This window comes from Xenopus tropicalis, chromosome 4, assembly GCF_000004195.4.
Source record: "Xenopus tropicalis strain Nigerian chromosome 4, UCB_Xtro_10.0, whole genome shotgun sequence".
In the NCBI taxonomy this organism is placed as follows: domain Eukaryota; kingdom Metazoa; phylum Chordata; class Amphibia; order Anura; family Pipidae; genus Xenopus; species Xenopus tropicalis.
Genome location: NC_030680.2, coordinates 64,703,295 through 64,725,741, shown reverse-complemented (window position 1 = coordinate 64,725,741; position 22,447 = coordinate 64,703,295). Strand labels below are relative to the sequence as shown.

The 22,447-nt window shown below is 38.4% G+C and overlaps 1 protein-coding gene across 1 annotated transcript; it reads left to right on the top strand.

The window, feature by feature from the left end:
• Positions 1-2,226: 2,226 nt before the first annotated feature.
• Positions 2,227-21,930, top strand: irf8 (interferon regulatory factor 8). Its single transcript, XM_004913607.4, has 9 exons — positions 2,227-2,332; positions 7,845-8,018; positions 11,050-11,233; positions 11,318-11,382; positions 12,989-13,097; positions 14,155-14,202; positions 16,080-16,448; positions 18,533-18,648; positions 19,522-21,930. The coding sequence occupies exons 2-9, from the start codon at positions 7,845-7,847 to the stop codon at positions 19,693-19,695; spliced, it is 1,239 nt and encodes a 412-aa protein (XP_004913664.2). The 5' UTR covers positions 2,227-2,332; the 3' UTR covers positions 19,696-21,930.
• Positions 21,931-22,447: the final 517 nt, after the last annotated feature.

Genomic DNA, 22,447 nt, shown 5'->3' with positions numbered 1-22,447 from the left:
ACACCTATAATATTTTATGGGAGACCTTAATTTTTGGTTGTATTTTTGTATGTAGTCTGTATGTAATAATAATGAGCTCCTAACATACATGATTCCTCACTTGGGCCTTAACACCCAGGAGTCAGAACTAGGGTATGCAGAACATGCACCTGCCTAGGGCGCAAGCGTGGTGGGGTGCTGGGCAGGTACTTCTTCTGCCAACCCCTAGCCTGGACTCATTAACCCCCACCCATAGGCAGGTTTTCAATAAGGCTAGGGGAGGCTAAGCCTTCCCAAACCTGCTTGGCACCTAAAAAAACTGCTCTAGCCTGGAACCTTTAACATAGGGCAAATCGTCTTGCATTGCTGCAAGGTTCGTTCTGGGGAGCGCAGGGCTGGGGAGATATTACAAACTAAAAGCACTGCAAAAATGAAGACTGATAAGAAAGATCTGAATATTTGCTGCAGGTTCCATCCCACTCCCACAGGCACTATACTGTATATGTCCTAAAGGCTGAATCACTAGCTGAGATTAAATAATTTGTTTTCACCTGGCATTTATAATATCCCTATCACCCTTGCTCCAGTCCTACATTTTTTTAACCCTGAAAAAGCTAATTGTGATTTTATATATTTTGTGTTTCTGTTATTTTTTGCACTTTTTTTCTTTTGTCACTGTTTTGTTAATTTCTAGTTAGTTACAGTGGAGCCAGGCCTGGATTTGTGGTGAGGCCACAAAGCCCTGGGCCTAGGGTGCCACAAATTTAGGGGCGTCATCTTTGCTCACATATGGAGCATTGGGGACAGGATGCGCAGAAAACTTCAGCGCGTCCTGTCCCCAGGCCCTGGCCAGTATAGCATTGGGGGGCACTGTCTTTGGGGAGCACTGTGTATGGGGGGCCCTGGCCAGCATAGCGTTAGGGGGGAACTGTCTTTGGGGACACTGTGTATGGGCAATTGGGGGCACTGTCTTCGGGGGGCCAATTGGGGGCTATGTGTATGGGGGGCTGGGGCCAGGATAGGATTAGGGGGGCCCTAGTCAGCATAGCATTATGAGGGCACTGTGTATGGGGGGCCCTGATATATTTTTGTCTGTGTGTCCTTTGGACCGATGGGAGGGGCCATGTGGGAGGGGAGCCCAGAAAATTTTGTTGTGAGGGGTCCTGTGATTTCTGATGGCGGCCCTGACCCACTGCATATAATGTGCTGGTTTTGTAAATACAGACTGTATATAATGTGCCTGGGATGTCAGAACCCACTGCCTTTCTCTCAATAAAACTAAAACACATTTAAGCTAACTGATCACAAAAACAAATGCTTGGAGATCCCCTCACAGAAGTGCATGTATGAATACCTTTACATCCTAAGCATTTTAGGGTGAAAAGAGCACTTCCATCCGCACTTTTTCACAGTATCCCTGGGAGTTAGTGGGAACCGCAAGAGATATTTTGTACAGCAGCAGCGAATCCACTAAGTCTCACTTTAGCTTTAGGTCAGTCTATGTATGGCCCATCTCTAGCCTCCCCAAACAAAAAAGTCACCCTCCACCCAGGGTCGGACTGGGGGGTGAAGGGCTCACCGGGGCTCCCGCCGCTGCTTGGCGCATTAGGGGGAAGAGCGGGGTGGCTGGCTGGGTTGTCTAAGGGGCCCAGCCTGCTTGGGCTGCCTCTGATAAACATTAAATGCTTTTTGTTGTTTCTTGAAGCTGCTCCATGTTTGGCCCTTGTGAGGTATATAATGTAAGTCTGGCAAACTCCCCTTATGGCACCCTGTGTAACCACATAGGTTGAAAAATTATTCTCCACACCTCCAGACTTTGTATATAATATAAAATAAACAATTGCTTATTAGTTTATTATTAAGCCTTTTTACTGTACCTATTTTGTCACTTATTCGCACAATTCTGTTACATATATCTCTGTTATACCACGTGTATTGTCTATTTTCTAGAATACTTGGTTTTCAAATTTCCTTCGAACCACGTGTAAGAGGAGACCACCTGAGCCTTCCTGTAGAAGTGCAGGGTTTCGGGTAATTAGGGTCGGTTTCCTCACAGTGCCCGTGGGAGGCATGTAATATAGTCAGTCGGGTCAAATGGACTGCAGTTTCTCGGAAAAGACCGCAGTTAAAAGAAGGAGCCTGGTTTCGATACTTACTGCCTATTGGACGGCTGTCATGCCCTTCTCCCCTCTCTATTGGACGTGCGTTGTGTCTATCGGCCAGGGGGTGGGCTCATTCGTCTCTTAGTCAAAATGCTGTGAGTTGCTGCGTAACCAGGGCCACTGACGAAGTAGCAGTGAAGGAGTTTGGCACTCTGAACAAGGAACTAAGAGGCACTAACGCTATTAAAAAGGTACCGGTCTCATTCTCATTGTACCCACTAGTTGCGTGACTAGAGCAGGTAGAGCTGTGCTCTCAGCAGAACCTTGTGCTTCCTGCGAGCAAGGATTGCTCTCACTGAGCAGTCGGTCACGTAGAGCTGTGGCACAGGTGCCCATTGCTGTACCCGGACATGCAGCTGCAATTTCGGCTTCAACAGCTTTCAGGATTCATTTAGAGCTTTAGCTGCTCTGTGACAGCTGAGAAGTGACAGCTTGCGGGTCTCAGGGTAAAGGCTGTGGCATGCCATGCTGGGGGTAAACAGGAGAGGATACTTGTCCAGTCAGATATATAAAGACTAATATAGGGGGCGGGTTATTCTGTGTATTTGAGGATACTAAAGTTTATAGAATATTGGGAGATCATATGCTGCTTCTTGGTTCAGGATTTAATCAGAATTTATGAATTTGCCTGTGGTGGCAGCATTATAAAATACTTGTCCAATGAAAATCAATGAAACATGCCACCTGCCAGATAGAGGTGTCAGTGGCTCCTAATGAAATTAGCCTGATAATGGACTACATTGGAAGCCATACAGGTAGATATGTAGTTGCTACTTGTAGCTGGCCAGAAATTAGTTTATTGCTTTTATTTAGGGACTTGACAACATCATGGTCATATAGAAAACTGTACACAAATGTAACCTGCTTTAAGTGTAGGCATTTACTAAACTCTCCCAATCCTATAATATTCTTAGCTGATAAGAAATACAGATAGTAGGCATAGTGGAGTGCCAGGAGTTATCTCTATCCATCCCTCTCCAAACCAGTAATATAAATTAGCTGTTAAATATAATGATATTGCATGAACATATTTAGCATTCCTTTTTCAGTTTCACTAGCTCCTCTTCACAGGTAAGAAATCTTCTCTGTAAGGAAGGTGCACAGCAGCTTACAGAACTGTGTTGTCATATACAGTGACATATAAAATAGATGAAAGTCAAACATTTTAGAGCATTTCTTTTTTATGTCACTGTCCGTTGGGCTGGATTAGCTGGTGTAAGTGCCTGTGCTAGCTCACTAATCACAATAGATCAGTTCTGGGTTGTATAGAAAGTGGAACAAGGAAGGGTGTCTGGCAGCCTTTGAACTAGCTAAGAATAAAAACCTAAACATTGCTTCAGCACATTGCCAAATACCATTCATGTACTTGTAATGCTGTTTCTTCTAAGAGTGTAATCATTATTTTATTGTCAAATATTCAAATATGGTAAGAAGATGTTATTTTCTAGCTCATATGCTGCACACTGTACCACTGTGTAATTTAACTTGCAAATAAATGTGCATTGTGTACACACAGACTGGCATGCTTTCAAAGGGATGGTAAAAGTTTTAAAAGGGAACTTGTTAGATTGTGACACCTCACAGTCCTGATGGATTGGAGGTATGTCACTCTGTTAGCATATTTGTTGGGAGGTTGAATCACTGTAAGACTGATACTTTTGTTCTGTGATGTGTAATGTGTGTTATAGCCTCATGGTGTTTATGTGCTGCATGATGAGCAAGTTAATATTCAGTGGTGTAGTTTTGTAATGAAAATTAACAGTAGTTGGTCCAGCAAGAGCAATATTGCAGCATACAGTGAGTGTGATATCTAGCGTACCTTGGGCTGTCGGCTGAGTTTACTGTGGTACAAGATCTGTTGACTTTAACTCCCACATACCCACTTATGTCTGTATGCTACGTGAGTATTAAACAAGATTCAGGTTCTTTACATCTTTTTTTAGCTTCCCAAAGCCCTTAAGAATATGGCATGGAAATCAAGTCATTAATATGACTTTTGGGGGAAAAAGCTATGAGCTGAGGATTCTAGGTACAGTCTTATTTCAAAACACAGAATTTAGCAGTGCTCTAAGTGTTATATAGTGGTTTGTACTGTTGTAAAATGTTCACAATTCACAGTTTGACACAGACCTGCAGAACCACACACACAAATATCTTAACATTACCTTTTAACAGGTAACCTCCAACTGAGCTGAAGGGAAACATTCCTGATGTTTCTCCACCTAGTCTTGCAGAAAACTACTAGCATAATATAAATACAGAACCTTGAATGCAAACCCCTATGGATATTTAAATATGTATGCTGCCTTTCATATTTAAAAAATCTAAGCCATCAAGCTCAGAATTTTAGAAAAGAGTTGCAGCCTGGATTTCTGCGCATGGGAAAACCTACTCCTGGTATCTGAATTACCCCTAGTGTTCTCTCTTTCATCTGTAATTTATACGCTTAGATTATTTTAGATATTGATGTTTCTTATGCTGATAGCATTATAATATGCATTTGTGATGCACCAAATCCATAATACCAATATCTCAGAAAACATTTGACTGAATACCAATCTGAATCCAAAACAGATTCATCGAAAGATCTGTCTGAGACTTAAACCTGCAAAAATGCTGAGATTTGGTAGCATTCTGATCTGAATCCTGGCACATTCCTCAAATGCTGAAATATGGCTTTGTTGTAACACCTTGCCACTTACAAATAGTTAAAGGGGTTGTTCATGAACTTTTAGTATGATGTAGAGAGTGCTATTCTAAGACTGTTTGCAATTGGTCTTCATTTTTTCTTATTAGCAGTTTTCTTATTTGTCCAGTTTGGTATTTTAGATGGTATGTGGTTGCTAGGGTCCAGTTTAACCTAGCAACCAGGCAGTAGTTTGAAAGAGAGACTGGAATATGAATAGAGGAGGGCCTAAATAGAAAGATAGGTAATAAAAAGTAACAATGACAATAAAGTGGTAGCCTCAGCAAGCAATAATTTTTGGCTGTGGGGGTCAGTGAGCCCCATTTGAAAGCTGTAAAGAGTCAAAAGAGGAAGGCAAATAATTCAAAACCTATGAATAAAAATGAAGCCCAATTGAAAACTTTCCAAGAAAAGGTAATTCTATAACATAGTAAAAGTTAACCTGAAGGTTAATCACCCATTTAAATGGGAATATTACAGAATGCACAACATGCAACACTTTATGATCTGTGAAACTGTTATTTTTCCCAGGCATTAGGCACCTCTTGCAGCAATGACATAAGTTTATATTTCACATCAACCAAGTAACACTGAAAGATAACATCTTCCTTCCTCATCATTGGTGGCTTTGTTTTTCCTTTAGAAACCCATCAGTTATGACAACTAAAACCTTTTATACGTATAGTCTAAATTCAGGGAGTGAACACCTAATTTAGAATCTGTTCATTTACATTCTGTAATTCTTTTCACATCACTTGTATCATTTTTGTGAGCTGTTTTTTTCTAGTACAGGTATGAAACCTGTTATCCAGAATGCTCGGGACCTGGGGTTTTCCGGATAAGGGGTCTTTCTGTAATTTAGATCTCCATACCTTAAGTCTACTAAAAAAGCATATACATTTTAAATAAACCCAATAAGATTGTTTTGCCTTCAATAAGGATTAATTATATCTTGGTTGGGAATAAGTACAAGATACTGTTTTATTATTACAGAGAAAATGAAAATCATTATTAAAAATTAGAATTATTTGCTTATAACAGAGTCTATGGAAGATGGCCTTTACATAATTCAGAATTTTCTGGATAATGGGTTTCCAAATTAGGGGGCTGATTTACTAAGACACGAATTCGAATCCGAATTGGAAAAATTCCGATTGGAAAACGAACATTTTGCGACTTTTTCGTATTTTTTGCGATTTTTTCGGGGCCTTTACGACTTTTCAGAAATTATTGCGACTTTTTCGTTACAATACGATTTGCGCGAAAAAACGCGAGTTTTTCGTAGCCATTACGACTTGCGCGAAAAAACGCGAGTTTTTCGTAGCCATTCCGAAAGTTGCGCAAAATCTGGCGATTTTTCGTAGCGTTAAAACTTGCGCGAAAAGTCGCGCCTTTTTCGTAGCGTTAAAACTTAAAAGGCGCGACGTTTCGCGCAAGTTTTAACGCTACAAAAAAATTGCCAGATTTTGCACAACTTTCGGAATGGCTACGAAAAACATGCGTTTTTTCGCAAAAATCGTATTGGTAACGAAAAAGTCGCGATAATTTCCGAAAAAAACGCAAAATACCGATCATTACGAAAAAAACGCAATCGGACGCATTCGGCCCGTTCGTGGGTTAGTAAATGTGCCCCTAGGTGTCCTATACCTGTACAGGATATCTGTAGCTGAAACTAAAGAAAGTACCTTTGTGTTGTGAAAAGGAAAGTATTTCTCATTCATATATATGGTTTCCCTTCCTCTATATAGATAGTAAACTAGTATTATGTGCCCAAATCCAATGTTTATTGACAACTATTTTTGTGTGTGGTGAGGGTGCCTTATTGCTGATTCTTTTCCTGTAGAATTTAGTAGAGCAGTGCACTGTATTTATGACATGTAAGGTCTGTTAAGTATATTTCTGCACTGACAAACAAAATGGTGACTTCCAGTTATATTAAATACAGCAGATAAGCAAGGAAAACAGTGCACTTATACCCTACAGACAGGAAAATAAATATAAAAAGAGTCAGAATATAAACAGAATAGACTTTCTTCACATGCAATTAAAAGAGGAAGCAAAAAAAAATATTTTTCAAAAATCAGAATGCTGTTTAAAATGTACTATTTTATCATATTTTCATATATCATATTTTGGTATTGATTGTGAGTTATTAAGCAGAGCAATAATGCAATTGATGACACTTTCTAGAGGAATATATTTGTGTCGCTGGTGGAGGAAGACATCATTAATATTTATTACTTAGCATTCCCCTCTTTTCTTCTAGTCTAGCCCTGTCTATAAGTTCTAAAGGTGTTAGATTAAGAATGGGGCAGAAAGTCAGTATGCTTTACCAGTTACTCCTAGGCCTGGCAATGTCAACCACTGCTCTCAAGTTAAGGTTTCCATACACAGAGGGACTTAAGCTATGGACAGTTGGTCCACTGTGATGGAATGACATCTGAGGAATATTAAATGATGGCATCATTATTAATTGTTCAAGGTTTAGATTATCTGTAGACACACTGCACTATACACTACGCAAGATCCAGCCACGCAGTATGATCAGATAGCTTAACATTCATTTAAATGTTTCCACTTCAACTCAACCAAGAAAAAAGTTCTTGCCTGTGAATAAATGGGTGTTCTGAAGCACAAGCATCACAGAGGGAAGGCCTTTATTTCCAAAGTACCTTGGGTAAAAGTTAATGGATAGGTGAATTTACTTATTCGCCCCAGAGGTAACAGTATGTCATTCTGTATTTAATATTAGCAAAATATTTAATGGAATGATAGCAGGAGCTTGGGAAGGATATCATGACAAATGCAGTGTTTTTTTTACTTTAATACATGGCATGGCAATTTGTTTATTACACAGAAAATAATTTGTTGAAAAAGAAAGATATCATCAGTATAATTGCTCAAGAAATTCAGTAGTCTTCCAGTATGACTTTGTACCTCTTGACCTTCTTACAAACCTTGCAACTATACAGTATGGCTGTGTATATTTAATATATATTGTATTGCACTTGTTCTAGATGTGTGATAGAAACAGTGGCAGAAGACTTCGCCAGTGGCTGATAGAGCAAATCAATAGTGGATTTTATCCTGGACTTGTGTGGGAGGATGATGCAAAGTGCCTTTTCCGCATTCCATGGAAGCATGCTGGGAAACAGGATTACAACCAAGAAGTGGATGCATCTATTTTTAAAGTAATTTGATTTCTATGTAATAGGGATTAACAAATATTAATGTATTGATTATGTAACAATTAATCAAGTAATTAATACATTTATTTAACTTCTGTTACATACTGTTCTATACAGGAAGACTAAATCTTATATTGTCATATGCTTGTTCAGGGCTAAAATGAAAATAACATGCAGAGTCACTTCCCCTTTTCTGCACTTATAATTCCTGCATTTCAGTGTTTTGGTTTCTGTGATTTTTGCTAATGTGCTGTGGCTAATGTTTTAAAGGATATATATATATATATATATTTATATATATATATATATATATATTTATATATATATATATATATATATATATATTTATATTTATTTATATGTGTGTGCATGTGTTCATTCATGTGAGACTAATGAACATCAAAATGATTTCTAAGTTTCTGTGTGCTGGGTTTAAAAAAAAAAAAAAAAAAAAAAATTATACTTATATTCTCAATAAACTAAGACACACATGTAAATCCATGGTTAGCCAAAAACCTCCCAGATTTGTTCCTGGGATGTTGACATGTTCTGGTAGACTAATCTTTGAAAGATTTAGGAGTACAAGGGGAATCTCAAGGGGAGCTTGTATGTGTTCTGAAAAGATCTACTGTTGAATAAGACATCAAAGAATATATATAAATATGTAACACTTGCATGCCTTATTCAACAGTAGATATTTTTAGAGGACATGTGGGCTTCCTTTGAGATCTGAAGAAAAGAGGGTTCATCTGAAGGTAAGAAAAGTTTTTTATTACTGTGAGAGCTTTAGAATTAGAAGTACAGATAAGCCTGAGACATTCTGGAATATTTTTAAAATGTATATCTGATCAGCACAGGGCAGTAACCCACAGCAACACAACTGTCATTATTCTACCTTTATGGGTTACTGCACTGCTTCAGTAGTCATGTTAATTTTTTACACCACGAAAAAGTTATTATATATCCACAGCACACAATTTGAGGGCTAATTTAAACATAGAAATTAGTTTAAAAATACAGGTGCCTGTCTGGAAAAAGCAATACAGGTTCCCCCACACAAACTGCTCACCGCTCAAATCTTTTGGTCCAGGTGCAACCTGCCCCGGACCCTGCGCTCAGGTGAAAAAACTCACGGCCAGGGGTAACTCACTTCCAAATAAGAAAGCATTATGCTTACCAGATAGTCCTGTTGACCCGGGTGCTTCTGCCCCGAGTCCGTAGCCAGGGGACAAATCTCGTCACAAAAGTTCACACATTGGCAGTGCACTCCAGGTCAGCATAAAAAAGCCGCAACAGGTGATATTAAAATTGATCAACCTTTATTTGCACATCTAAAAAACACAGCTTGAGGTCTTACGCGTTTCGTGACAGCGCACTTCCTCAGAGACTCAGGTCTCTGAGGAAGTGCGCTGTTACGAAACGCGTAAGACCTCAAGCTGTGTTTTTTAGATGTGCAAATAAAGGTTGACCGATTTTAATATCACCTGTTGCGGCTTTTTTATGCTGACCTGGAGTGCACTGCCAATGTGTGAACTTTTGTGACGAAATTTTTTACACCAGTCACTGTGCCAGTATAGCTTGCAGTTTCCTATCACATTCTCACACACACACACTAGGGTCAGTTTTATCAGGTCCCAGTTAACCATTATCATACTTCCCAACATTTAAAAAATGAAAAGAGGGACAAAAAGATTTGGCGCGCACAGCGTGGAAATTTTTTGACCACGCCCACATTTGTGGCCATGCCCAATTACCACACCCCATTTTTTAAATTCATTTTTTAAATATTTGAAATAGTGTCCCCAATGGCCCAATAGACAGTACCCCCATAGACAGTGCCCCCATACACAGTGCCCCATTTGCCCCCATATACAGTACCCCCATAGACAGTGCCCCCCATAGAAAGTTCCCCCAATTGACCTCATAGACAGTGCTCTCAATTGCCCCACAGACAGTAGCCCCCATACACAGTGCCCCCATAGAAAGTACCCCCATACACAATGCCCCCAAAGAAAGTGCCCCCAATTGCCCCCATACACAGTGCCCCCATATACAGTACCCCCCATACACAGTGCCCCCATAGACACTGCCCCCAATTACCCCCATAGGCAGTACCCCCCATAAACAGTACCCCCATACACAGTGCCCCCCATACACAGTGCCCCTATTTTCCCCCATAGACAGTACCCCCCATACACAGTGCCCCCATACAATTGCCCCCATAGAGAGTACCTCCAATAGACAGTGCCCCGATAGATGCTGCTTCTTGTGGCTCCTTTTCCTTATGCGGCTCCTCGTACGGCGGCGACAGGCCCTTTTATAAAGTTACACCCCGTGCGTACGTGTGACGTCGCACGTACGCAACCTTATAAAAGGGCCTGTCGCCGCCGTACGAGGAGCCGAATAAGGAGCAGGAGCCACAGAATGAGCCGGAGCGCTCGGCTCAAGCCAGCGCATCCCGCTGTCCTGGATAGTTCAATAAATGTTCTGCATTTCCGTAATGCGGGACATTCATTGAACTATCCGGGACAGTGGGATGCGCTTTAAAAACCAGGACAGTTGGGGGGTATGCATTATGTGGCAGGGAACCGTAACACCTTAAGAAAACTCACATGGACATATAGAGAACGTACACACATCTTTAAGATAGAGCCATGTTTGTAATCGAACCCAGGACCCCGGTGCAGTGCTTAGCACTGAGCTACCATAATGGAAAGAAACCACAGGATCAGTTAGAGCACATGCTGTAACTCACTACTGAATTTATTTCATAATCTCCCGTTTTCATTTTTGCTTCATTTCAGAGTGTATGGTATACATTTCATCAAGGAAATATCCACACTTTTATTGAGCACCCTTTCATAGACTTATTGGGCGCATCTTTTTTTGACCACACAGACTCCCAAGTCCCACCTGGCAGTGTCAGTGATTGGGTGCATTAATCCACATAACATGGCCTTGGGTAGTATGCAAAGTGATGCTTGTCATAATTTACTATGTGGACATAAGATTAACAATATGGTTTCCATTTCAGGCATGGGCAGTTTTTAAAGGGAAATTTAAAGAGGGCGACAAAGCAGAACCTGCTACTTGGAAAACACGCCTTCGCTGTGCCTTGAATAAGAGTCCTGATTTTGAAGAGGTGACTGATAGATCCCAGCTTGATATTTCTGAACCCTATAAGGTGTACAGGATAGTACCCGAGGAGGAACAGAAATGTAAGTGCTTTGTCAGGTGGAAAACATTACAAGATATATTTTGTTTCTTTTACAGTTATAATTTTAAATTATTGTTGTGTTTAGGTAAGATACTGGGAAGCAACTTAAGTGAGGGGATAGAAATGGATTGCAGCTCTTCAGAAATTGAGGTAAGTAGCATGGAAGTTGCAGGTGTGACCTCATGTCAAAAGTTAAGGTTACATAGTGACATAGGGTTGAAAAAAGACCAGATTTCATCAAGTTCAACCCTTCCAAGTAAACCCAGCACACACAAACCTATACTGACCTTTCTATACACTCAAATACATAAACTATATATACCAACATCAATACTAACTGTAGATTTTAGTATCACAATAGCCTTGGATATTATACTTGTTCAAGAACTCATCCAGCCCCCTCTTAAAGGCATTAACAAAATCTGCATCACAACATCACTATGAAGGTCATTCCACAACCTCACTGCCCTCACCGTGAAAAACCAGCTACGCTGCTTCAAATTAAAGTTCTGTACCTCTAATCTAAAGGTTGTTTTTAATTGTTAACTGTGTTTTTAAAATTCCAGGCATAAATAGGTGTAAGAAAACACTTTAAACTTAATTCCTATTACCTATCTGTTAAAATATATTTGAGTAGAAGCATAGGAGGGTGGGATAGAAAATGGTGCAACTATGTGTTAGAGTATTGTGTACAACTGATAAAGATTTTTTCTAAAGTCTTTATGAGTTTTACCTGGTACCTAAGGGCTGCATAGTAGATGAACAAATAGTTTGCTAAATTCTGGTAGCAGAACTTCTCTGGAAAAATTTAAAACACTTTAAAGGAGAAAGAAAGGTAAAAACTAAGTAATCTTTATCCAGAAGGTCTATGTAAATACAGCCATAAGCACTCACAGAAACGCTGCACTGACTTCTCTGAAAAAAGATTAGTTGTGTCTGTAATTCCTGTGCCACAAACACGCAGCTTTCTGTTCTCTGCTCTTTCCTGCTCCCCCCTCCCTCAAGAATGTTAAGAACTCACTTTCCCCCCTTAGGAATGTCAATCTGAGTCAATCAGCAGGAAGCTGACTCATAGTCTAACTAACTGAGCATGTTCAGTTTGGTCTGCATGTCTGTGCAGGAGTGAGGCATTATGGGAACTTTCTTTACACAGCTCAGCGTTTTTTCTTCCTGTTTGGCTTAAGATCTTCTGAACAGGTGAAATATGGGGAGACTTAAGGGCACTATTGAGACAACTGAAGGTATGCCTGCAGCTTGAGATTAACTCTTTACTTGCCTTTCCTTCTCATTAAAAGCACTGATATACACTGTTGCAGTATTGTGCTTAGGAATCATATCATTAAGAGATGGAAATACAGTATCAGATATGAACAACCCTTGATCTTATTTTAACTGGTAATTATACAACAATCTATAAAGAAAAAGTCAGGGTATTTGATTATGCAGAAGGGAACCCAATGACACCGTAGGCAATGCTAAAATAGCAGTATGTGGCAATTTTTTGATAGCAGGTTTTGGTTTAAGTTTTCCATTTAAATAATCTGTAGAAAAAAATGCATGTAAATGTGCACTTTAATGAGTTTTTCTATGTAGCTTTGCCTCTGTAGGGCCATCAGTGGCTGATTGCGAATTCCTCAATGAGGATTGCCATCAGGTCTGCCCACCTTGTGGGTTCTTGCAAGAGGATTGTAACATTACATGATTGCAAGGGGATGTTGCTGCGTAGCACAGTACAAGCTATGTTTTTCTTCCACAGCCATCCACTGATGATTATCTGACAATTATAAAACGGAGCCCTTCACCCGCAAAAGACACCTGCCATAAACAGTCACTACAGGATTGGGCAGTCTATCCTCACAATTCAGGTATTATTATTTTATTATTGTTAAGTCATACTTATAAAGCACCAACATATTTGTAGGAGTGCTGCTGCCATGAAGTGATTTGAGAGCCCTTAAGGATACTGGGGTAGCAACTACAGATGCACCGAATCCAGGATTTTGTTCGTTATTCGCCCAGGATTAGGCCAAATCGAATCTGAACCCTAAAAATCACATGACTTTTTGTTGCGTTAACACGCACGGCAACATTTAACCTTTCCAAATCCTAATTAGCATATGCTATGCCTGGTATTCAGCCGAATCCCTTATGGTGGGGTACATACAATACAACCAATAACAAATATGAAGTAGTAGGATGTGTTTTGGGTCTAAAACACTTATATTAACTTTAAATATATAACCTTTCTTAAACCTTTGATTATTTGATTTTAATTTAATTTTTTAGTGGAATAATAGAATTTGACACTGTTAAAATAAGACTACCAGGACTACTATGGTTATGCATAGAAAGGAAAGGGTGATGTCGCCGGTTTGTGTTCAAAGTACATTCTCTACAGTTTAATAGTTCAAGCAGCATTTTGCAAAATGTTTGTTTAATTTTTCAATCCGATCTTAATCATTTGTATGGAGTAGCATTAAGGTAAGTGATGGGTCCACAAATTTAACTGTGTAGGAATGATTCTCAATTATAAAAACAAAATTGACCACAGCAGTAACTACCTGGGGTGCAGGGGCTTGCTGGAGATGCAACAAATGATACAGAAATGAAACCGCAACAAAGGTATTTGCACTTGCACATGTCCTGTGGGGCAGTCGGAGCACAACCTGCACCTGGGTCCATATGACCCTATTACGCAACTGACCATAGTAAAAGAAGTCTGTTATTATCTGTCAGATAATACCTAGGCATCAAAATCAGCTTTCTAATTTTACATAACTGAACCAACATCACTATTCTCAAAAGCCAAAAGCTTTAAGCCTTTATGCATAAAATTACTGTTATTATAAAATCTATTACTAAAAAGAAGTCTATTACTGAAAAGAATCTTGAAATTACATAATAGTTTCTGTTCCCTCTCAGCAGTGACAGTGATGGACGGATATCCCATCTATGAGTCAGTTAGTCATGGTAAGATACATCAGTTTGTTTAACTGCATATATTTATTTTAAAAGTTTGCAAAATTGTTTCATTCTATTGATGCATAGTGTATTAGCTGGCATTGTGCCAAGGACTACTTTTCTCTGAACAATTGAAAGGCAATAGTAGAAAAATGAAGAAAAGCCTTAAAAAAATCAATATACATTAAACATGGGCAGATGGTAATTATTGAATTAAGGCAAGCAGCCTACTACAAAAGCAATAAAATAATATTATGTGGCTACAGTGGCCATATATGTTTAGAATCAATTGTGAGGTTTGGCTCATATTGACCTTCTTCCTAATAATATGTGAATTTATGTACAGTACTCATGTGGCAAATTGGACAGACTATTCTACATCCCTGTTAGTTGCATGTATGTGCAGGTGCAGAGGTCATAACTGTGACATCTTGTTTTTGTTATTATTAGTATCCTTTCATCATTCACAGCACTCCTTGCCCAACTGGAGGTTACAGTTGCCCACCTGCCTGTGCATGTCAGTTCCGAGCAATTAGGCCATCCAAATGTGTTACCAAAAAGCATCAATATCCATCCAGTCGTCTAGTTAGTTAAACATTAGAGACCTTTCCCCATGTGTAGCCAGCCTCAGACTGTCTAGCCTCATCCTTTTTTGTAGCCTCCCTTAGGCTAATATCAGACATGGTGGACTTTATACAGTATTGTATTACATAATCTTTTATCTTTTGTATGCTCTAATAACATTACTAGTTACTAATTTTTCTATTTCCTTCATTATTTTGGTAAATAGCATTTATTACTGTTGACCGAAATGCCTTGTTTGTACAGTGTTGTATTTTGTTATTGTTAATGTGTTATATTTAAGTTAGCTAGTCACCTACCATGACTGCTATATTTTTGTGGTGTTTTTCATGTGTTCATTAGTTAAAATAAGTGTAATTAGCTTCTATTTATTGTAGCACATTATATTTATTTATAAACAGCCTTTATTCTTAACACTGCTAATCAATGCTGCATAGCCATGTCCAGAACAAAGTATTGTTAATAAAATGTCCTCTGAGCCTCATTAGCATGAAAATATAGTATAAATGGAGTTTGCCAGGTATTAAGTAGTAATATTTGCATGGAGATAGTGTTAGACATATCATCGATTTTAAGCCATGGTCATGGTTTTTGCATTTTCCTAGCCTGGATGCTTATCTTTGACATTATGATACTCTGCATTTGTGAGTAAGCAGTTAAAAATAATGGAGAAATATGTTTTTGAACTTGTGCCCAAATGCCCTAAAGACAGAGTGAGGAAACACCTGTCATTAGAGAAGAGAGTTTGCCTCTTATGTCTGTGTCACTGTTCATTGAACCACAGAGGATGAGACAGAACCAGTGAACTGTAACCATTTTTGAGAGGTATCCGGAGTTTAAAAACATGCCAAAATATATGTATATTCTTCAACCAGAAAAGTTTCTGGCCAAAATGTACTCTCACCTGCAAGTGCCTGTCCTTTCCATTCAAATGAATGGGTGCTATGGAAGGCGTTCAAGTGCGCATTGAGATATTAGGCTAAAAGTAATGTCACAGGCTGGATTCCTACCACGACAGTCCCCCCAGAAAGAACTTCAACAGTGAAAATGTATTTCCCAATCTGCAGCCTTTCCCTATACATCTGAACGTGAAAAAATCTGATTCTGCCTAACAATAAGACTTTCTGGCAGGGAGTACTTGGGAATGATCACAATTATAGTTGTATAGTTATAATGGGAATAAAAACAATAAAACAGACTAGATTAGATAGAGGCACAGTTATGCACATTCACTTCACATTCACTTGCTTAGCTATTGCATTATAGTTCTTATTTGATTATATACATTCTTTTGTTTTTCACAGCTTTCTCACAGATGCTTATTCAATTTTACTATAGTGGTAAGTTAGTGGATCACGTAACAACTACACGTATGGATGGATGCCGCATATCTGTAGCCCAACATCTTACTGGAGGAGAAAACTTTGAGAACATTCGCTTCCCAACTGCTGAATTCATCACAAGTGAACGTCAAAGGCAAATCACTAAGAAGCTGTTTGGCCATCTGGAGAAAGGCGTCCTCTTGTTCAGTAACAAGCAAGGCATTTACATAAAGAGGCTGTGTCAAGGGCGTGTGTTTTGGAGTGGGAACTGCATGCAATATAAAGATAGACCTACAAAGCTTGAGAGGGATGAGATGGTCAAGATATTTGATACAAATCAATATATAAGAGGTAACTTCATTGGTTTACATTGACAGAATGTTACTGGGAAGTGGGTGGTAACCAAATCATTAGCTGGGTATTTGGACTATTTTTATTCAAACCTGTTCCAGCTAATCTGATACCTGTTTACCAGCCTTGTTTCATCAGTCTGGCATTTCTTCTTGGACATCAGAAATGTATAGAGTGATGTCAGTGCACATGGTCACTCAGTTGAGATGCTGCTAAAACAAGTGGGACATGATAGAAATTACTAATGTGCAAAAAAGCATACTTAATGTAACCACCTTTAGTTTTTCATAATATACATGCTCTATTGCTGTTCAGCAGGTCCTGAAAAACAAATGCAACCTACATGGTGCTTAAGGTCAAATTTCAAGTTTTTGCACTGGAGAAGTGAAATTTGTTGTAATAGACTGCACTGATATTGCCTCCCCTTGATGGTCAGACTACTGTTTTTAAAACCCCAGTTGTTGGGAGGACTTGGTACTGTCTAGAAAAAATAATTGATTTAAATAGTCTATTTTAGGGTGAGGGATTAAAGAAAAATACCAGTAAGTAAAATAATGTCTAATGGCTGAAAATAAGCATACCGTATATAGTACACAGTAGGGGGAATTGTGCACTGAATTGTGTTTGTATGTGTTGTTTTTGTTGACATATAAATTGACGTAGCTAAGGCTTTCCTTATGAAGCTGCAGAGAAGCAGGAACTAGTTTTGACCTCTAAGGAAGTGTATTTGTGGGACATTGTTTATTTGAGTTTTGTTTTTTTTCTAATATATAGATGAAAGCTTTTGGGCAAGTAATCGAAACAGAATGATGACTTGGGGGACACTGAAAAAGAACTTGCAGTGAAAGTTTGAGATCTTTACAATAAGCAACAGTATTTCTTGTGCTTCCATGACTTTTTGTCAAAGGTTTATTTATTGCTGGAGTTCTCCTGTCTGATGATCTTTTGTGCTAAGCACAGTGCTTACTCATAAGGCTAATGGCTAATTGCTGTTGTAAGCAGCAAACTCCAGTAATGTGACTCAGGAAAAATATAATTTGCTATTGAATTCCAAATTCCTCTTTAAAGAATTTTAGTGTACTTACACTACACTTATAAACTTACCCTGAGTGCTGGATACTTTTCTTTTTGTTTCATGTTTAGGGGGGTAGTATAGAACTATGTTGAACAAATCTTAAAATAGTAGTAAGTCACAGAAATAACATGACATTGATCTCTAACAGCTCTTGTCTAACACTATAAGAATTAAAAAATGTAGGTCAGTGCTTATAAGAAGTAGGGTGGGAGAAGAGAAATAATAAAACATGCAGAAAATCAAATAACAAATATTAACTATATACTTCAGAGGGTGAAGTAAGGCATGTGTTGCAAGTCAGGGATGAGTGCTACCTTAGATGAGTGCATAGAAGAGCAACGCTAAGCTGCAGTGTAAAGAGAAACACTTTACTTTTGATTAAAACACTGATTATGAGCCTTTATAAATATTCACATGCTCTATAATCGTGAATGATGAGAACGCACAGTTTATGTTGCATATTTTATGAGGAATACTGGTAAATTTGAATAATTTATTTTTATTGCACTTTGGCTTGATGATTTTTTTTTCACTCATATACAATTAATTCTCAAATTGATTTAAATGTGAACTGTAATATAGACTACGATAAGTGTACGATCATTCTTGTATATGTGGGCTATTTGGTCCATGAAATTCTGGTGTAGTCGTGCCAGCTTTATTTAGTCAAAAAGAAAAATCGGCAAACTGTTGACCCCCATCAGAAATTGTAAGGGCTCATTGTCCAAATCAGGACTGCATGGGTCTGCTGTCTAAACAAACAATTGTGCAAAGGTGCCACAAGAAGGTCACCTTTCAGATGAATCTTCTTCTTTCTTTAGAAACATCACATTATTCTCAGTTGATTTCTGCTCTAGGGCACCCAAAGTTAAATTTAGTGACATAGTTGCTGAGAAAAGGTTAATAAGTTTGAGTCACAGCAGAACCTGTGAAGTTGAAGCACTTCTATAGTATTCCTTCTGTCAGTGGCATTTCAGTACCTGATTTCATGCTTCTATGTTTTTTGCAGAGCTGCAGCTTTGTTACAGCAACCAAGGACGCATTCCAGAAAGCAAGGTCACACTTTGCTTTGGAGAGGAGTTTCCAGACGCCACTCCTGTGCATCTCAAATTAATCATTGTTCAGGTATTGGAAGTCAGTCTTTGAGCAAGAAGCAATTTCACTTTTTAGATGGGATATACTGAATCTCAGCAATACAGGTATCGGACCCCTTATATGGAAACCCATTATCCAGAAAGTTACAAATTACGGAAAAGCCATCTCCCATAGACTCCTTTTTAATCTAATTATTCACATTTTTAAAAATGATTTCCTTTTTCTCTGTAATTATAAAACAGCACCTTGTACTTGATCCCAGCTAAGGTATAATTAATCCTTATTGGAGGCAAAACAATCCTATTGGGTTTAATTACTGTTTAAATAATGTTTTTAGCAGACTTTAGGTAGGAGATCCGAATTATGGAAAGATCCCTTATTCGGAAAACCCCAGGTCCCGAGCATTCTGGATAATGGGTCCCATACCTGTATTTGCAGGTTTTATGTTCAACCAAATTGTGAGTGTCTGGCCCAATCTAAACTGTTAAAGCCATGTAACTTTAAGGCTCTAAATGACTAAAATAATTTTTTTTACTTATTCTGCAAATTTTAGGCTTCAGATTTGACTTGGTATTCACCCAAATCTTTTGTGGAGGATTCGGTATTAAGCCAAATTCATAAAATTATGCATTCAGTGTATCCCTACTTTTCACATCTTAATCTTTTTGGCCATGTAAGATTTTACTTTCGTATACCAGCCGTAGTAAAAAAAAAAGCTGAATATTTTATATAGCAGAAATGCAAAAGTAACAAATCATCCTGAATTACATTTATTTTTGTAGAGTACTCTTATATTGTGCTGAGAAAAATATGCATATATGTGACAGTGTTGTATTTCTGTCCTGTCACATGATTGTGGTTTTGACATATTTGTCATTCAGCATCTGCTGTGTTCCTTTTTAGATTGAGCAGCTTGGTTTGAGACAACTAACTGACGACGCTGCAAAGAGTTATGGCCCCACAAGTCTGCATTTGCTACAAGACCCTCATATGGATCAAGTCCCACGCATTCTCCCAGATGTTTGTACAACACATCAGAGATCTTTTTATCGAGAAAACCAACAGATCACTGCCTAAATCACCAAATTATTATTATTACTAGTTTTTTAACAGTTAAGGTTTTCTCTCTACACCTGCCTTATATGCCATGGGTTCAACATCAGCTGTGAATACATGAACAGTGGAAAGATAAGTAGACTACCCTCTTTGGGCTTGTAATGGAACTCTTCACCATAAAGAAAGCCTTCTCTCAATATGTACAGCACTAGGTGATTCCCAGAAGATATTACCTACTTGAATCCATGGGACTGATTAGAATTCCAAAAAAGAACGTATGTGATGTAGGTCCAACTAGCCCTTTCTGTGAATGTAAGGTTTACAAAACTCTTTGTATCTAAGTAAGCTGTATGTGGTACTCTGATTGGATATGTTCTTGTAATACAGGTATAGGATCCGTTATCCGGAAACCGTTATCCAGAAAGTTCTGAATTATGGGAAGGCCATCTACCATAGACTCCATTATACGCAAATAATTATATTTTGTGAAAATGATTTTCTTGTACTTGATGGTAACTAAGCTGCATGAATCCATATTGGTGGTCAAACAATCCTATCGGGTTTTATTCATGTTTAAATGATTTTTAGCAGACTTGAGGTCTGGTGATCCAAATTAGGGAAAGATCCCTTATTTGGAAAAGCCCAGGTCCTAGACCTTATGGATATCGGATTCTATACCTGTACATATATATTTAGCTATGGCTTTAAACCTCTTTGTGTTATTTTTAGGTTAAAAATAGAAATGTAAGGGGCTAACTGGATTTGTCTGGTTTATTATATGAACATGCATTTATGCTACAATTTACTGTTAAAAAGCAAGTGTTAAGAGCTAGCTTGACACTTCCTTTGGGTTATTGTGGGCCATCTGCAGCAATAATTGCCTGTCTCTCTCTGTTTTTCCAGTTCTTATCAATCTGCCTGCTCCTCCTTTGATACTCCTTGGGGTTTACGTGTCAAAAAGCAGTGAAAATGTGTCCTGGTCCATTAATTTACACCCAACAATCAGAACTCAGCTTTCATTGTCTTAATGCCAATAGAACAAGGGTGCCCAAAATATTAATCATGATTTGAGTTTTGTTATTTTAAATTCTGTGTAAGATATTGCCTATGAAGGTTGGAAATAACTGGTATAATAATTTATTTAAATATTTCTTCATCTTACTGGGCCTTTAAATCCTCTTCCTCAAGTCTAGCTGTTCTGTTGTGCACTTGCTAAATATTTCCCAACCCGCAGTTTATAAAAATGCTGACCATTAAGAAATTCATAAACATGCTTACAGGCGTTCTTGCTAATATTATCTTGCTTGCATGTTGTAATGTGAAAGAGAGTACTCGCAAGCAGATACCACTTGTTAGTTTGGGTAGGCTGCCCATGGGTGTATATTCACATGCATCGTGTTTGTGCCAGCCTGCTGTGGAATTCTGGGAGTAGATTTATAGTTGTAGCTATCATAATAACATTATCCTGCAAACTAAAAAATCTGCACACATAAACGCAAGCACAGAAGCTGACATCTAAGCACAAAGATTAACACCTTTACACACCAGCACTTCTATAGAGCCAAACACTCACAGATCCACACTTTCACACCCCTGCACACTCACACATTCACAGCCCAGCACACACACATTCACACATTTACAGCCCAGCACACTCAGATCTTACACCTGCTTTGTGGGTAAGGGAGCACAGGACTCTTTGAGCAGTAGCTATCGGGCAGGTAGTACTGTTGCCCAGTGATATCAGTTACCCACTGGCTTGCCTTCTCGCTTGCTTTGCTCATTCACACTTGAACAGAGGAGGTCAAAGCACCAATTTTAAATGCACTCGTAATTTTAATTGAGGAGGCTTTGTTATAATCTGCTAAGAGCATTGAGAACTATTTGAATTACCGTGTATTGTTTCTTGTCCAAACCAAGAAAACCCAACATTATATGGAAAGTATTTAGTTTTAACACTGCAGATTTACTATGTCCTCCTTCTGTGTATATATTAGGTCTTAGTATCAGTGATTTTTTTTTGTCATTTACTTTATATACCTGATAACTCTGCTCCACCCAAAAGCCAAGTGAATTTGGTGCACTGTAAATGATTTTTTGTTTTTTATAACAAATATTTTTTTAATAAATATTTTGGAGACTGCGATTCACTTTTGCATTTTGATCCCAGGGAAAGCACCCGATTATTTTCTAACATGAAATTATTTATTTTGTAATTTTAAATTGTTTATACAAATAAAAGCTCTTTATTTTGTATTTGTCATCTTACTGAGTCCTTCATTTAATCTTGGAATAAATCTCATCTTTCTTCTTCCTGCAACAGACATTGTCATCACAAGCGCAACGTACTACCAGTGGGGCTGGGCTGGCAATTTATAGTCTGTAATTTGAAAAAAATGCTGTTGCTTAGAGTAGTGTTTTTCAGTTTTCTCCGGGTAGTGAGTAACTGTCAGATATGCCACAGAAGCAAGGGACTGAATATATTGAAATAATGTGGCCAAAAGACATTTAGCGTGAGTCTCCATGTCTCTGTCAACCCTTAATATTCCAAAAACCCAGTTTTGCCACCACCTTGATTAATATTAGTGATTGTGTTAGCAGGCTTACATGCTGTGTATGGGTTAATGCAACACTACTTTATCTGAGAAAAAGTACCAGCAGATAATACAGCATTTAAATATTTATGGACTGCAAATCGTTTCAGTACATATGCCTTTTCTAGCATCCTATACAAGCAACAGCCTTACAATTAAAGGGGAACTCCATTCAAACA